The sequence below is a fragment of the Dryobates pubescens genome, chromosome 16 (assembly GCF_014839835.1).
Source record: "Dryobates pubescens isolate bDryPub1 chromosome 16, bDryPub1.pri, whole genome shotgun sequence".
Taxonomy (NCBI): Eukaryota; Metazoa; Chordata; class Aves; order Piciformes; family Picidae; genus Dryobates; species Dryobates pubescens.
The window spans coordinates 19,503,339-19,520,751 of record NC_071627.1 but is presented as its reverse complement, the minus strand read 5'-3'; the positions used below and the strand labels follow the sequence as shown (position 1 = coordinate 19,520,751).

The following is a 17,413-nucleotide window of genomic DNA, read 5'->3' as shown; positions in this document are numbered from 1 at the left end:
GCATAACCAGAACTGGATTCTGTTGGCCAGTAACCTGAAGAGTGGTCTGCGTGTGCATGCACGTTTGTAAGGAAGGATGACAAAAAGTGAAATCTTGACAAGGAGTCTTGAAACTGAGTGGGTAAATGAGACACTGATGAAAAAGGAGACATTCTTGGAGGGGGAAAGTCAAAGCTGAAAGTTTCTAATTATTTTTTTTCTTCAGTCTTGCTACATTAGAAGATAAATACCATGACCTCCATCCAATTTCTTTGAATGGAGCATGGAAGACTGAGCAGTGCAGAGTGCTATGTGTTTGTAGTCCAGGACAAGACAGCAACCTACTCCTGAACTGGTGCATTTGGAAGGAAGGAGCCAGAGGGCTCAGAACAGTAGCCATGAGGAGAAAACATGCAGAGTATGTGCTCAGTGCACCAGTGATAATGAGAAGAGTTTTCTCATACTTCAAAGAGTAACTGAATCATCACAAGTAAAGACTATTCCATCTCTTCTGTTACCAAATGGACTGATCAAAGAAAAAGTCTTATGTAGATGGACTGCCAGGGTACTTGCTCCATGAGGGTTCCACATTATGTGGTGACAGCAAAAGAAGGTACAAACAATATCCATCTCCTGGTATTTCAATGAAAATCTGGGTTTTCACGGCAAAACAAAGACTGATTTGACATAACTGGCCTCAGAACCAAAAGTGTGGGTGTTGGTGCACTGCAGAACATGTAAACAAGACCAGAACTTTCTGCTAAGTATTAACAAGAACTAGAGAAGTCAAGAGGACTCACAGATGATAAGTGCATGTATGCAGTATGTATTTTTGATGCTTCGGTGTTTGGGCAGGTGAGAACATGAGTAAACCTCAGGTGACAGCAGTCTACAAAAACTCTGAGGTGCAATCTTCCAGCAGCAATCTCTCTTATCATCACAGAAGTCAGGTTCAGATATGTTTGCCAACAAAAATGGAACAAGGAAACAATGTAATCCCATGATCTCACATACTGTGTGTAAAAATATTTCTTCATAGAAGGAGGCTTAGTGTTTTGTATTTTTCAGACCCATGGTTCCATGGTAGCTTGTAGGAGCCAGAATATCTTTTCAGTTGTATAGGTACAGGCAAGGCATTAGTTCCTGCCTTGTGTGTCCTCACATTTCACTTTGATTCCACATTCTTTTCTTTGATTCCACATTCTTTTCTTTGGTTTGCTCCTACAAATATGCAGAACAACTCTCCCAGACAAGGAGAATCCTATCATTCAGATTGAAGGTTGTCAATCCTAAATGCAGGATCAGAGTGCTTCAAATCAGGCTTGCTGCCAAAATCTCTTGGTAGTCTGAACCAATATGTGGAATATGAGCATCTATAAACAGATTCTGAATTTCTGCCTACAGTGAATTTAAGCTGTTTATCTTTGTCCCTCTAATCCTTCAGTCTGAGTAAGCCTGTTGTCACATCCTGGTGATGTTAAATATGGCATTTAGCCAGTGAAGTTTGAGGACAGCCAGCTACAGATGGCCACAAACTGTATTTTCTCCCTGTCTTGATTGCACTTAGTCCATACAACCACAGGATACTCTGAAATTATTCTTCCCTATGCACAGACACTCTGTGGCAGAGATATCTGCAGACACTTGTGGCTCTCTGCCCCCTCCATCCTTGGAGGAACCAGGGGTCTGTAGCTCTTGAAGAGGTTGCTATTAAGTAGCAGCAATATTGCTGTGCTAGGTAATGTTTCTGAGATTGTATTTATACTTGGATGTGTAATATTTATTAGCTAGAGAGTGTTGCATAAAATAATATGGTGATGTTTCATGTTTTCTTTTGCAGCACTTCTATGTAAACTATATGTGTTTTAACTAACAATAAAATGTTGAGGCCCTATTGTGGCTTTCACTACATGTGTGCACTTACAATCATACAGCTTGCTCTTCCTCCAAATCCTCCTCAGCAAGAAGAGGCTGCTTCTGCCTTTCTGAAATACTTCTGTTCCCCAGAACGACATCTGTGTTTCAGAGGTGGATTATGTGCTGGGTTTACAGGGGTAGGAAGTATTCAGACTCCCTGCAAATTGGGTCATTTACCACACAGACACATGGATTTGTAAGTCCATCCTTTGTGGTGGCTTTAAATTATCTGAATCTTCATAAAAAGAGGTAGTAATCTCTGAGTGCTACCAGAGGGTGTTTCCCCACAATTAGTGACAGGAGCCTTCAGGAGTCTCCAAAGGCCAGTGCTGTACTAAGATAATTGCTTGATACAGCCTTCTCCCACCATCCCAGCTTCTATGGCAAGTTTAGGCCTGCACCCTTCATGTACCTTAACTAGAGAGATTCCCTGCAAAGTAGACGTGAGAATATCAGTCTCCCATCATGAAGTGGATAATTCTTTGATGCATACCCCTTCCCTATTTCTTTGGAAAGTATTTGCAATGTGCTGAATGGTTTAGACCATTCCCCCTTTGCCAGTTTTTATCCTCTCTGCTTGGCAGCATTTCAGGGAGGTGGGAGGTTGTGATTGCCCCTGTTTTTACTGGTTATCAGAGATGATGGATACACAACTATGCCTATGCCTATATGGCACATTTGGCTGGAGCCAAGGCACACAGCACTGTCCCAGCATGTCCTCAACCTGCTGCTGTGATGGCTGGGCACTGGCACAGCCAGGCTGGTGTCCCAGCTGGAAAAAGGCACTCAAGCAGCAACCTCATCAACAAAGAGCAGCTGATGCTTCTCAGTTGAGACCAGGGGCAAGAGTGCAGCAACCTCAGCCATAAAAAGCTCTTTTCTGTGCATGTGTTGGGAAGTAGGGGTTAGCTTGTTCCAAGAATCTCCTGACACCTTTTTTAATGAAGTTGTTTCTATGTGATGTTTGGCTTTGTCCTCTCTGAATGCTGTACTTGTCAGCATGGCAGGATTCAGGTGGATGGCTCAGCTAAATCTCACTTGGCAGCCACTTCAACTTTATGTGCATTCTTGTGATCACCTCACCATCATGTTATCTCTGTCCTCCACACACAACCAGCTGTGTGTGTAGCTGCATGGAGCCTGCCCCTCACTGCCATTCTTGCCAGCCTGAAGAGAGATCTGCAGGACAACTACAATAGGTTTGTTCTATTATTCTATAAGATAATGCTGAGTAGAAAATTAAAACAATATCATAACACTCATGGGATTCCCATCCCCCTGGGCCTGGCTGATAATGGGAACAGATTAAAAAATCCACAGCATTTTTCTCTGCCAGAGTTGTCTTGAGCTGACCTTGCTTCATCCAAAGCCTAAGAGCAGTATTAGCTGTTAAATCTTTTGGACCTGTGGTAACTATGTTTACTAAGTTTATTCTGACAAGCAATAAATAGTAAATAGAGGAATGAAGCCTACAAAATCTTCCAGGTAAAGGTGAGACAGGATGCTATACAAGGGAGGAAGAGCCTACTCTCAGAGATTATATTAATAGATTTTTTTTCTCCAGGCATGGATAGTTCCTAAGACTGTCTTGCTGATTATAGTTTGCAGACCCTGGTGCCTTCAGCCCATGGCATCCTTACAACTTAGAGGAACAGAGACACAGCGTAAACCAAGCTTCCCTGCAGAACCAACATATACCCATGAGCAGCAAGCTCAGCACCCCACTAGCATGGACAACAAAGCACAGGAAAGGGACACTGCCACGACCACCAAACAAATATATCCTCGGTATCCACCAATGTCTTTCAACAGACAGCTGCATCAGAAGCTGAGAGGGCTGCAGAGAAATAAAGGCAGGGTCCATACAGGTTTTTGTCAATTACCACGAGGTGATTTCTTCTGAAAGCTGTAAGAGGCCCAGTTTGGATTTTACAGTAGGTCTGAATAGCTGTATTGGAACTATAAAAAGAAGCATGAGCAGAAGGACTGGAAACTTGTCCCTGAAGAAATGCCAGATGCCAAAAATGCCAAAAGGAAGATCTTTTGGATGTGGTGCTGACTCAGAAGATGCTTGGAGCTGTGAGCAAAGGCACTGCCTTCTGGTTTTGGTCCCTAACACGCTCAGTGATTCAAGGTTTTCTATGTATTCTGCAAGCAGGGCTTTCATTAAGCTGGTAGGTGCAACCCAAGGATGGTACCGGTCCTCCGCAGGGAAGAGGCTGAATGTCTGAGACCCAGCCGGCTCAGCACTGGGGAGCCGGGAATCCCAACCAGGTTCTCCCTTCTCCAGGGACCCCGAAGGCGCTCACCCACGGTCGGGCCTTCGGGGGACCGCAACAGCCGCCCCCAGCCCTGTCCCCTCCGCGCACCGGGGAGGGAACCGGTGGCCCTCCCCATCCCCCTCACCGGCGACATCCCCGCGGGCCCGGCAGAAGGGCCACGCTGCACGGGGGATGCAGCCCCCGGCCCCGCCGCGCATCCCCCAGCGCTGCCCGGGGGAGGAGCCGCCCGTGCGGCTCCAGCCCCTTCCCGCGGCGGGGGCCGGGGCTCCCCCCGCCGCCGTGCGGAGGGGCCGGCGGAGAGCCGCGGAAGTGCACTTGCTGCAGCCATTTCCTGCTCTTTGTGCGGGCGAGCGCGGAGCATCCCGCGGCGCGGAGCGGAGCATCGCACCCCGCAGAGCGCCAGGTGAGCAGAGCGGGGGTGGGCGCGGAGGCTGTGCGGGAGCTGTGCGGGGGCCTCACCCCCTCCATGCACCCGGGCTGCGCGGAGCTGTGTCCGCCGCCGAGCACGGTGCTGCCCGAGGCGGGCTCAGCGCGGGCGGCGGGGGAGCAGCGGCGGGGCAGGTGCTGCCGCCCCGGGGCAGAGCGGGAGCGGGAGGCCCGGGCGGGCCGGGATGTGCGGGGATGTATCCCACAATGCTTAGAGCTACCTGCAGCCTTCGGCTTCTCCGCAGCCGCTGCAAGGCGCCGGGGGAAGAAAATAGCGCAAATCCTCCTCTCCCAGACCCCGCATCCCGGCTCCGCGCCCCCAGGGACCGGGAGAAAGGACCGAGCCCCGGGCCCGGCGGACGCTGCAGGCCCCGCTGCGGGCAACAGCGGCAACGCGAATCCCAGCCGGGGTCGCAGTGATGCTCGGCGCAGGGAGGAAGGGGAATGGAAGCAATGGAGGAACGGCAGCGCCGGGCTTGGGGCCGAAGGTGGCCCCGGCGGGTGCTCCAGACCAGCGCCCGCATCACCCTGGCGTGAAAACATGGTGTCCCTGGGGGAGGCGGGGGAAGGAGGAAGCGATGGGGTCTGAGCCGGGGTTGGGAGCTGCAGCCGCAGGTTCGTGCTTTGGTGTCGGCTAGAGTCGGCAAAACGGTTCCCTTCCCAAAGCGCCGGGTTTGCCGTGCGTGAGACCGCTCAGGAGCAAGGTGCGCCCCGGGCAGCGTTCCTTTGTATCGGATTTACCACCCGAAGACGCTGGAAATGCGTGGTGCCAGCCGCATCCCACCTGGGGAGGAGTAGATGAATTTGGCAGGAAATTTCCGTGAATCGGAAGACCCGGGAAGGAATAAGAAGGAAAAGAGCCGCATACTAAAAGCTCCCTGCATCCTCAAGGCTGTTTTGGAGAAGGGGGAAGGGTGGCAGTTGTGTGTGCTGTCAAAGGACACAGCCAGCAGCAGAGCTTGTCCCCCTTCGCCATCTGCCGCTTTCCACGGGGGGTTCCTGACTGAGGGGTTTGAATCACAACGGTCTCAAAGAATTAGGCTGAGTCGCTAAACCCTCTGCACCTCTTCTGCCCTACACAGACACCAAAAGAAAAAGCAGCCTCATGTTGTGTGTGATGACAGTTGTCTGGGGTTAGTCACTGAGATGGGTGACTAGCCCGGTGTTTTTGTGGCTGTCACAGCTATAGAATTCTACAGTAAATCTCTGCACAGGATAATTCTTTTCTCCTTGTCTCTGCACAGTTAATTGTTATTAATGAAGTCTGAGGAATATGGAAAATTCTTCCGTTTTCTGGCCAGGGTCTCTCAAGCAAAGCAGACTTCGCTGGTTTCATTGTAATAACCTTACTAACAAACAGTTAGCATCTTTGCATGAAAAATAATGAAGATTGATTTTGGAAGAGCAGTAATTGGCCAACTGTTAACAGTGCTGCCCTTTATCATGTAGTTTGCTGAGAAGCTCTGTAGCTGTCGGTAGTGGGGCTGCATGTAAACTTGCTTTGTGTTTCTCAACTACGTTGGAAATACAACGTCCTGTACCTGCCTCCTTCCTTCACCCTCTTTCTTTTCTTAGAAAAAGAAAAAAATATTAAATTATTCTAAAAGAAATAAATTCCTATATAATTGTGTTGCTGAGAGACAAGGACAGTGTAAACGACTGGAGTTCAGCCCTAATGGAACAGCAGAATATAAGATAGAGTGCAGATACAAAAAAACCCAGCTTCAAGAGTCATGCTGTTTTGCTTCCCTTTTTATGAGAAGGGTAATTTCATGGTTATTAACATCTGTGTCTGTGTAGGGCAGGAGCCCAGCTCTGCCAGGCTTGCTTATCCTGGCTGTGTTTATTTCCTCCTGCAAAGAGCCTCCTGTCTGTGGTGGTGGTTGCAATTACCAGCAGTTCTTAGAGTACAAGAGAAGGGGTCAATGACATGGATCCTAAAACACAGAGAACTTTAATCCTGTGCACTTTAGGCAAGGGTTAAACTAAACTTTTGCACCCTGAAGTTAATCTCCTTGACTAAAAATACATTGGTGGCCAGAAGCATTTATCCTCCTATTGCTGTGAGGCTGTGGGTACCAGAAACACTCTGCTTTCATGCACTGGAGACATCAGTCTGCTGCACTACTTAATGGTTCCTGACCACTGGTTAAAAGCTATTTTAAAGTAAGAAGGAGAAGCATTATCACAAGATCAAACATAAATTGACTTTCCCAGGTTACTCAGGGACTGTAGAGGAATCCTAGGTCCTTAGGAAGTGACCAGGAAAAGTTTGTTCTCCTCTACATTGCCATTTCCCCAGCAACAGTAATTTTACTGCTCATTTCACCCTTCACTTACAGGGCTTAGACTTTGTCTTTCTGCCAGTCTCCAGGGTAGTTCCCATTCTTCCTTTCCTTTTCTTGGTAGCTACTGCATCTCCAGCATGCATGTATGCTGTAGGAGCAGGTGAGCTGAAAAGCTGAAACAGCCTGTGCCTTTTCCCCAAAGCTCTTGGCTTCAGAGCAGAGCTTACCTGCATGCAACATATTCATTGTGGCCCTGCTTTTGGAACTCTTTGTTTCCCCAAGCTGCTCAATTAATAAAGTAATCTTTGTTCCTCTCACTGCAAAGAGAATGACACTGCATCAATACTTCTAGACAAGCATTTTGGTGGGGAAGGTAGGATCTGCCCTGGAATGTCCATCATCACTCCTTCTCAAAGCCTTCCTATGCTGCCTGTTAAATCTGGCTCCCAGGCCCCTGCCACAACAGAGTCACAATATCAGGAACTCTTCATTTCCATTTTGGGGTGGTGGGGCCATGCCACATGGACCCCATGTGGCCAGTTCCCTGTGGTGTCCAGAAGTCCCATTGTCTCAGTGTGGTCCTTTGGTTTTAGAAGCTGTAAGAGATGACCAAAGGGTTTGCAACTGAGAGATGAGATGGGGAGAGGAAGTTTCTGCAGCAGATGGGCAGAAAGTGTGGGCAGCACTGCACTCATTAGCACTGACGCTCATTAGCAGAAGAGGTAATCAGCCTGGTGGCTGCATCCCTCTCCAGGGTTTCATTGAGGTGGGGTTGGCTCTTTCCAGGCTCATGTTTAGTTTTGCCAAAACATGGAGGACTCAAGGGACTTTAATTTATCTGACCAGGAGCAGGATATGGAGAAGAACATAGCTTTGTGAGACAGCTCCCAGCAGCCTGCATGGCTGTGTCTGAGTCAGCGCAGGCAGGACATGGCTTCCTGTGTGCAAGGGAAAGCCTTGCCCTGATGGGCACACGTTAGAGCATCAAAAAAATCCTCTTTCTGGGCAGGCTGCTGCACAGCTCCCCGGGCAGTTCTGTCCCCAGCCCCATGGCTATGTGTACCGCTGCTGCAAGCACAGGCTGAATGATTGCTTCCCGCTGTGGCTGCCTCTGCCCTGGGGCCCAGGTGGTGGATGGTGGTTAAGGCTTAATAAAGACTTTCTGATGAGTGTCCCCAGGGATCCTTGACTTCCCTGGGTTGGAGCCGCTTGGTTGCTGCCACATTACCTGACAGCTGTTCCCTTGTCACTGGACTGAGGGGATGATGCTGGATTTGCAGCCCTACATTTGTGTTAGAAACCTCATTGCAGCAAGGTGAGGGAGGGTGGCCTGAGTCTGTGGCTGTAGTATTTCCCCTTTTGTCTCCTGGACAGCTCCCATAATGGGGAGACATCACTCAGTACCTCCTGGACTGGGCCAAGCAATCACTGATGCCTTCAGAGCCTTTGTACCAGTGCTCAACCCCTCTAACTACTACATGGGCAGTAGACCTTAACCAAGAACAGGGACCTCGCCTGCTCTACAGCCACCCCAATGTGCAAGTGAGGGACCATGGCACAGGCATCTTACAGAGATCACTCAAAGCTGCTCCTCCATGGGTGATCTGGATTGAGGATCCCAGTCCTTGTGCAATGAGCCCCTTCATCATGTGCTCCACCCGTGAGGTTGCTGTCTGTCACAGTATGCTACAGCCATGAGACCCAGGGGAAGTCCTCACAGACCACAGTTTTGCCTATAGCCTCTGCTGATTTTGTTACAGGGCTTAAGAAAGTGTAGAACAGAAATTTGGAGTCCTTGTGAGGAGTCATCTGTTAAAACCACAAAGTCTGTATAGTTTTTCCATCTGCATCCAGATTCTTGCACTCTGCTCAGTCATGGCAAAGAACCAGGTGGGCCAACAGCTGATTGCACCACTTGCTCTCTATGGCTTGGTACTTCCTTTTCTGTTCTTTTGTTTCCTCACACTGCCTCCCTTCCTCTGTTGGAGTGCAAGATCTTGGGGGCAGGGGCTGGCTTAGTCTTGCAGGTTTGTGCACTGCCTGGCAGTGTTATATCTGTGACTGTTATTTTCTGGTGTCACCCAAACAACAGCAATAACTTTGTCCCTTGAATTGCTGAGCTTTTTGCATGTCACAGAGTTATTGAGGAAGCATTTTTGGCTACAGCAAACTGCCAGCACATTGCATAAGTGGTCACAGAGTTTGAAGAGAAGACTGAGGAGGGATCTTACCAATGCTTATAATTACTTGAAGGGTGTCAGGAGGATAGGGCCAGTCTTTTTTGGGTGGTGCCCAGTGACAGAACAAGGTTATGGGGGCAAGCTTGAACATAGGAAGTTCCATTTAAACATGAGGAGGAACTTCTTTACTTTGAGAGTGATGGAGCACTGGAAGAGGCTGCCCAGAGAGGTGGTGGAGTCTCCCATCTCTGCAGTCATTCAAAGCCTGCCTGGATGCCATCCTGTGCAACTTGTTCAAGGTGAAATTGCTCTGGCAGGGGGGTTGGAGTAAATGATGTCCAGAGGTCCCTTCTAACCCCTATCATTCTGTGTGATTCTGTGACTTACAAAAGAATGAGAAATTAGCCTGAATAAATAGTCACAGCTCGCAAAGCTGTAAAATGGAAGGGTTTGGTCTTCCCAAGCCATAAGTAGGTAATGATGCAAGTGAAACTACGAGAGGTGTTCTTCTGGGAGCCCAGAGGCAAGTCTTCAGGCCCTGGAGGATGGTGGGTAGAGAGGAGAATGGTGGTGAGCAGCTAAGGAGGTCCATGGGACTGGGCAAGTGGAGCTGCCTGCCTGGCAGGTAGGAGGGCAGGGTGCTCGCAGGCAGGGAGGAAGCTGCTTCTGCCTGTGGCTGCCAGCACTGTAATGTCTGGGTTTGACAGTTGCTACAATTTGTAACAGGAAACCATTTTAACAAAAAGAGATGAAGGAGGAAACACAAATTTGAGCATGTAGGAAAAGGCCTGCTTGAGATTTTTTTTTCCCAAGCACTTATTTCATGGTACTTCAGCTGCAGGCATAACCAAGCCTGTTTCTTAGCTGCTTAGTACCTTGGGGAGTTATTTGTGGAGGTGGAATGGGTTTTACCAGCCTCATGCATATTCTTGCAGCCCATGTGTGCAGGCATCAACAATGACAAGAGACACAGTGCAGACTCATCCTTCTTATCACCCAACATGAAGCCACTCCTGGACTGCACACAGCATGCCTCCCCCTTGGCTGTGGTCCTTGCTGGGAGTACGTGTGCCTGTCTATGGGTGTCCCAAAGCCATTGTCTTCCTGTGCTCCCAGCACTGGGAATGAAAAGCAAATGTATATTCTTGGAAACAGTGATTCAGTTGAAAAAGAAAAAAAGGACCTAAGGGATTTGCAGCTGATGATCAGCTGAATATTATGTGACCAGAGTAAGTGGTGTGATTGTACACAAGGAGGAAGGTTACCTAGCTGTTGTATCTGGTGCTCACACAGACGCTGCTGGAGCACCATGTCCTGCTCCAGTGTCTGCACTTCAGCAAAAGAAGTTGCAAAACTGGATTAGGCTTACAGAAAAAGCGGAGAGGTGATTAAAGGATTGGAAAATGTGCTCTTTAACAAGGGAGGCAAAGAGCTCAGCCCTCTTGCCTGGGCCAAAGTGAAGGTTGCTGGGTGTTTTAGTGAAAAGTATGAGTGTCTGGATGGAAACTTTGATAGCTTTCAGGTTAGAGTGTTGAAACTCCATGGCTCACATTTGAAACTGGACAGGCTCTAAGTGAGGAAAAAGTCACTGGGGAAGTGATTTGCTAATCAAATGACATGTCAATATTTAAAGGGAATTCTCTCTCTGCAAGTGTGGAAATGTAGCAGGGTGTTTTTCTAGGAGGCAAATGCTTTAGGTCAGCCACAGCTGTTGCACATGGATTAGGTATTAACTGGGGAAGCCCTGTGGCTGTGATTATACAAGTGCTCAGCCTGGGTGACAGCAGCCCTCCCTCCATACTTGTGCACTTACAGCCAAGTTAAATGAAAGGATCTAAGGGACACAGATTTGTCTTGAGGCTCCCATTAAGGTAAGTGCCAGGGAGCTCTCAGAAACACTTCCCTTTACTTTTCATTTTGTGTGCAGCTGGCACCATTAGGAGCTCCACAGCAGGCTGGGACTGGGCAGGGGACACCTCATATGTGGTAAAAGCAGGAAATTTTTAACTTCTTTTTTTTTGCTGCTTGCAGTGCCACAGCCTGCCTGTGCAGGCTTTCCAGTTCACCTTTGAGAATGCAACTTGTTGTTTACAGTTTCCAGCACCATTCATGTGTGTGAGGAGGAGAGCATGTGAGTGTCAGCATTGGTCATACTTTCATAATCGTGCTGTTTTGAGAGAGAGTTTGGATGGCACAGCTCTGTGTTTCAGAGCACATGCTCTCACTCAGCCCTGCCAAAGCTGCACTGCAGCACCCAGCTGTGGCTGGCTGAAGCAGTTTGCACAGAGTTAAGCAGAGAAGGGCCTGAGCAGGTAGTTGTATTCCTCTTACTCTGCATTCCCACTCTGCTGTTGATTCACAGAAGGAGAGATGACGTAGAGAGATGAGGGTTAAATAGCTAAGAAAAGGAGAACAAGATAAACCAAGATCAAGTCTCCTGAAGTGCCGGGTAGTTGTGGTTCTGTCCTTTGGTACTTTGCCACTCAGCCTTGTTCCTGCTGTCTGTCTTATCACCCTCTCTTTTCCTTTGGATTTAGTGCGGAGACTGAACATCCGGAACCATGACGACTCACGTCACCTTAGAGGATGCCTTGTCCAATGTGGACTTACTGGAGGAGCTGCCTCTCCCAGACCAGCAGCCATGCATCGAACCACCTCCATCCTCCATCATGTACCAGGTACCTTCAGCTCCCAGAGGTGGTAGGACAGGGGGGGTTGTTCTTGTAGCTCATGCAAAGCAGTGAGGCACATAGTGCTTTGAGAATGAGCTGAAAACATCCTGGGTACACTGTATTTAAGGAAATCTTCAGAACAGATCTAGCAACAAATCAGTCCCCAAAGGCTTTAAAAGGGAAGCAATAAAGATTGGTGAAAGGGATCTTTGAGGCTGAGAAAGACAGACCTTAAAAAAAAAAGGACTAGAGTGCATGAACTAGTAAGAAGCAGGAGATAAGATTTGTGATAACAGCAGAAAGTTCTCAGCAATATTTTATTATAGACATATTTCTGTGCTTCCTTTCTATGGCAGTGCGTGCATCTAAGTAGGTCAGAACCAAAGTTCTGCCTGACTTTGGCCAGCCTGTGTCTCCAGCACAGCTGGAGCTGTTGGTCTGGGGAACTGATGCCATGCAAGGGAGGGCAGTTGCCACAATCGCTCCTCTGCCTTGAACAACCACTGATTTAGCTGCAGCTGCACTGACCAAGCAGAGCTTGGCATGAGCCCAGGGTAAGGCTCAAACTCGCTGCTTTTGGATCTGCAGTGGGGTGCCTCAGCTTCCTGGCCACTACACCACACCCTGCCCTATAGCACACACCCAGGGTTAAATATAATATGGGGTTGCTTTCACCATCCTGTCGCTCTTGAATTCATGGCTTACCCACAGCAGTGTTTAAATACAGCCATGCAGTGATTGCTGTGCCATGTATCAGGGGTCTGAAATTACAGTATCTCTTTCAGCAGGTCAGGCTGCAGGCTCCTGCAGTAGCTTCAGTAGCTCCTTCAGGAGTGTTGATATCTCTCTGGGTTACGAGACCTAAAGGCAGTTCTGGGCTGTTGAAGTATCAAGTCTCTCTGGAAAATCTTTATATAATTTTTGGTTACCTTTCCTTCAGATAATTTTTACTCTTTGCTGGCTTGTGTCCTGTGAGGGGCTCAGGGTGCAGCCTTACGGCACTGACTCCTTTCAGGGCCATGAGTGTGTGCACACTGCCAGGCCTAAAAAAACTCATCTAAACTGGATCTGGAGATGCCAGCCAAGCCTGTTTCCTTCTCATACTTGGTTTTGTGTGGCTCTCTCCCTTGGTAGCCAGAAATGCATATGGACTCTCAGCTTTTCTTGTCATATATTATGTCCTGGAGGCACTAAAAAGAGTAGCCCTGTGGCCATGGGTCCATACCCCTGGCTTTCCTACTCAGAAAATCAGTTACTGAGGTGTATGTGGCTGCTGCAATGCTAATGTCATTGCAAAGAGCAGCTCTGGGTATCTGGGACTTCTGTATGCTTTGCCCTTCAGCAGATACCATCAGTCAGCCTTCGTGGAGGAAATTACCCAGGCCCAGAGCGTGTGAACAGGAACTCAGTGCAGAGCGGCTGAGAAGCTGCTTTTCATCCCCTGCCCTGCTTTGCACTTTCTTGCTCCCTTGTCCTAACCCAAAGCAGTAGCTCAGCTTTCAAAACAACTGCTCATCCCAAACTATTTGCTTGCAAGAGCAACACTAGCACTGATAATAGCATCTGGATGAATGCTGACTTTCGTATTTATGTTTTCCAGACATCTCGTTCCTTGCCCTTTCTGTGTGTTTATTCTTTGCAATTCCTGCTGACAGGATGTGGTCTTCCCCTAGCAGCCAGGGTACAAATATAAATTAATGAGGCTGCATCTGTCTTTGAGTTACCAAGCTACAATCCTTAGAAATTAGGTTTGCTCTCCAGTGTGGCTGCAGTTCCCTGTAGCTGATCCCCCACCTGAGCTTGGCTTAATTCTACAAGAGTTTGTCAACCTTGATTGCCATATTTTCACACATAAAGCCCACAGGATTTCCTCTAACGAATACACGTGGTTCAGAAACATCTCAGGCTGCACTTACTAATCTATTTCAGACCTAGAGGTGCAGCGCCTCAAATTGTACACAAGCTGCTCTCATGCCCCAGGAGCCCTACTGATTCTGCTTTGTGCTAACACATCCCATGCTGGACTGTATGAGGTGAGCAAACAGCTAGCTGTATTGTAATCCCCATCTCTCCATTTCACCCACAGGCTAATTTTGACACCAACTTTGAAGACAGAAATGCCTTTGTGACTGGCATTGCCAGGTACATCGAGCAGGCAACAGTGCACTCCAGCATGGTAAGTCCCTTGGACACTGCCCCAGCGATGCTGAGCCTCCAGTGTGTGCTGTGCCCCAGTAACACCTCTCTGTCTCCCAGAATGAAATGCTGGAGGAAGGCCATGAGTATGCTGTGATGCTTTACACTTGGAGGAGCTGCTCACGAGCCATCCCTCAGGTACTCAAGCCCTTCCCAGAACACCCACTTGGTTTTGTCTTCTGTGTGGGTCTGTTTGTACTGGAGACAGGGGAACAAAATGCAGATGACGCTGAAGTAGATGGAAGGGTTGAAGAGAAACCACTGACTCTGAATTGTCCTCTTCCCCACCAAAGTCTTAACCACTGTCCTCAGCACCTAGTAGCCATTTCAGAAGCAGATCTATAGTGCTGACCCCAAAGGTTGTCTGCTCTGTACCCTCATAGGGGTGAAAGCCCTGACACCTCCTAGCAGTGCCTCATAGCTCAGTCACATTCACCACAGGCCAGCTGCCTTTACAATTCCTGGTTTCAGCAGCCCTTCCCCTGCTCCTCAGAAACAATTGCTCCTGAAGTTATTCCATCCCTGCAGCACCAGCTTGTTTGCCCTACACTGCTAACAGGACTCAGCTGAACACACCAGTACTGTACTTGCTCTCCCTGACTTGCAGAGAGCAGATTAGGCAGCTGGGGCAGACTTCAGCATCCCAGACTGCTGCCCAGTCTCTCAGGTACTCTCTCTGCTTTCCCTGGAAGCCCCAGAATTGTAGATGTTGTGTGAGGATACATCGAGGAGCACTTTGATGTGCCAATAACATTTCTCCAAATGCCCTTTTTTACTGCTGATAACCTGAGGATCCTGATCTTCCCCCACTATTTAACCATTCTCCTCATCTACTGCTAGTTCTGCTTCAACTGCCTTCTAGCCCTCCTCTCTCCAACCTGAATTTTGATGGCCTTACCCTGCAGACATCTCCAGACATGAATAAGGTTGCCCATGTGGCCCAGTGATCATGATTCAGCCTCCAGCTCAGAGCTCATCTTCTGCAGTATGAGCACATGCTGGTTCATTGCAAAAATGCTGACTGACAATGCACTGGGGCAAGTGCAATGTGCTTCCATGAACCAGTGCTTCCATGGAGCCAGGAAAAAATATTTCCACATGGCTGGCAATGCCCATGTTTGTGATTCCCTGGGAGAGGTCAAACCTCCGTTCCCCTCAGGTTATTCTCTCTCCATGGTCTCATGAGACCCAGCCATAGGGAGATTTCTGTTGCTGATTGGGTAATTGCTTATCTCCCATTTATATTTGATGCTGTGCTGCTGTTGCCTCTCCTGGCTATGCTAGCAGAAGGCAGTGGATGGCTGAGCTGATGACAAAACAGTGCTACAGATAATCTGTTTTGGCATTTTAGTGTTCTCCCATCCCAGTCAATCCCATGGTTTGTACCTCTTCAAGCACAGCTGGTGGGGTCCCTGCAGTCTGTCCCATCCTGGGCCCCAGGCAGGCAGTGCTGTGTGTGAGAGGAGCAGACAGCACCGTGGCAAGGGTTCATTTACAGATTCACCAGATTTGATCTTGCAGTGACCCTGTGCTTTGCCATGGGGCACATGGCTGCAGCCTGTTCTCAGCCCCTCAGCCTGGATGCTTAGCCATGGACACCTGCCTGTGCTGCACCAGAGACTGTGGCTTTACAGGGGAAGAACAGAGCCTACAGCTAAATACATACCATTCCTCTCTAATGCAAGCTGCATCCTCATGGCCTGTCAGTATTGCTTGACTGCAATATGAAATACCAGGGCAGGGGCATTAAATTCCCCACTACAGAAAAGGCAAAGCTACTTTTGCATCTTCCCAGATGGAAAGCCAGCTGATTTGTCCCCTCTTGCACTGTGCATCAGCTGCTGGGTTACTAAATTTGCACCAGAGCTGTCAGCCCCATCGAAGCCTTGTGTCAACAACAACTGGAAACAAAACCAGAGAACAGCAGGATGCATTGCCTTGGGCATTTGGGGTTTTCCTTGGAAGTTTGGTAATGACTCTGAATAACTGTTTGGAAATGAGAAGAATGGCCACTAAGTCATTAAGTTTAGCTTCCTAGGATTCCAGTGAAGGTGACTCACTTCACTGCTACTAGCCACATACAATATGAGCATCTTATAACAAGTCAGCAACAGAACCAAAATTATCTCAGTGAGGCGACAATGGAGCCGTAGCCTGGTACCTTGTGTGTCCATGGGACTTTGCCACACAGAGTCTCAGATAATTTTATGATGAAAGATTCCCATCTTGTGTAGCAAGTCCAGGCTCCATATTGTATGTGTTCTACCTCAGACAAATGCATTAGGAGACTTTGATATCGCAGAGTCAGGAGAGAGTTTCACATCTGAGAAATAGCCCTTTCTGCTGTCACCTACAAGCTGCCTCTCAGGTCCCTCTATTGCTCTCAGGTGGGGACAGGATTCATTGTGAAAAAAGCAACAGATGGTGGCTGTTGCAGTCCACAGCTCTGCTAGAGACTGTGCTGCTGACAGGGGTGACTTGTCTTTGCAACACAGGTAAAATGTAATGAGCAGCCAAACCGAGTGGAGATCTATGAGAAGACAGTGGAAGTCCTGGAGCCAGAGGTCACCAAGCTTATGAAGTTCATGTATTTTCAGGTGAGTGGTCAAGGATAAAGGCACCAAGAATTTATTACCTTGGTCTTAACTTACCCTACACAGGCCTATGCTATCCTTAAGCTGCCAGGCCAGCTTGGAGAAGCCCTGAGCCCCTTCATAGGTCTCTTGCAGCTACCTGCAGATAACTGAGACCTGTCTGAAGGAGAATGTTGCTCATCCCCAAAATTTTGTATGCATGTTGGGAATGAGCACTCATTGGCCCTTGAAGTTCATGGAGGACCAGAGTCCCCACTGTGTGGAGCTAATGGGTGGCACAGGCTCCTGTTTTTTCTGGGGTGGTGGCTGGTGGATGTGAGTTGCCATTTATTCACTGGTGCCAGCACAGTTCAGTCTTCTGCTCTTACCTCTGAAGTAAAGCCAGGAAGAGCTGAGAGCTGATGATGCAGCTGGTGCCTGGGGTGGAATGCAGCCATGCATCTGGACACCCTCCTGCTGTGCCACCCAGAACAGTCTCCTGAACTCAACAGTCAGCTGGCAAGGAGCATTGAAGCTTACATTTAGCAATTGCTACACTTAAGGCACTTGACAAAATAATGCACTTAGATCCCAGAAGAGCGATGACCATATGGAAAACACTGAGCTGCTGTGGGCTACGGAGACCTCTGCCCATCACTCCCTGTGTTCATAACTGGCTGCAGTTGAGTTTCACCATCATTTTTAGGTTTTATGTCCTATTATGCCCCATCTAAAAAATTGAAGCCTGACCTTGCAGAAAGTGCTGCCTTCTGAGCAGGCACACATAGAGGGTTTGAGTCCCTTTCTGGCCTCCAGCACTGAGGATGTTTGCCTGCAGTTGTTTGTAACGCTGCTTAGCTTCGTGGTGACAGTGGAGAGGGACCCAGGACCCTCCATCCC

At 48.6% G+C, this 17,413-nt stretch overlaps 1 protein-coding gene across 3 annotated transcripts in view; it reads left to right on the top strand.

The window, feature by feature from the left end:
* Positions 1-4,439: 4,439 nt before the first annotated feature.
* The window catches only part of CYFIP2 (cytoplasmic FMR1 interacting protein 2), a 53,488-nt gene continuing 40,514 nt past the window's right edge, over positions 4,440-17,413 (top strand). For 2 of the 3 annotated variants that reach the window (XM_054168592.1, XM_054168593.1), the window contains exons 1-5: positions 4,440-4,581; positions 11,610-11,750; positions 13,831-13,920; positions 14,001-14,078; positions 16,436-16,537. In XM_054168592.1, coding sequence (XP_054024567.1) covers positions 11,634-11,750; positions 13,831-13,920; positions 14,001-14,078; positions 16,436-16,537 — 387 coding nt within the window. In that variant the 5' untranslated portion in view covers positions 4,440-4,581; positions 11,610-11,633. The remainder of the gene's footprint in view (positions 4,582-11,609; positions 11,751-13,830; positions 13,921-14,000; positions 14,079-16,435; positions 16,538-17,413) is intronic. The other variant, XM_054168591.1, reaches the window with a different exon arrangement.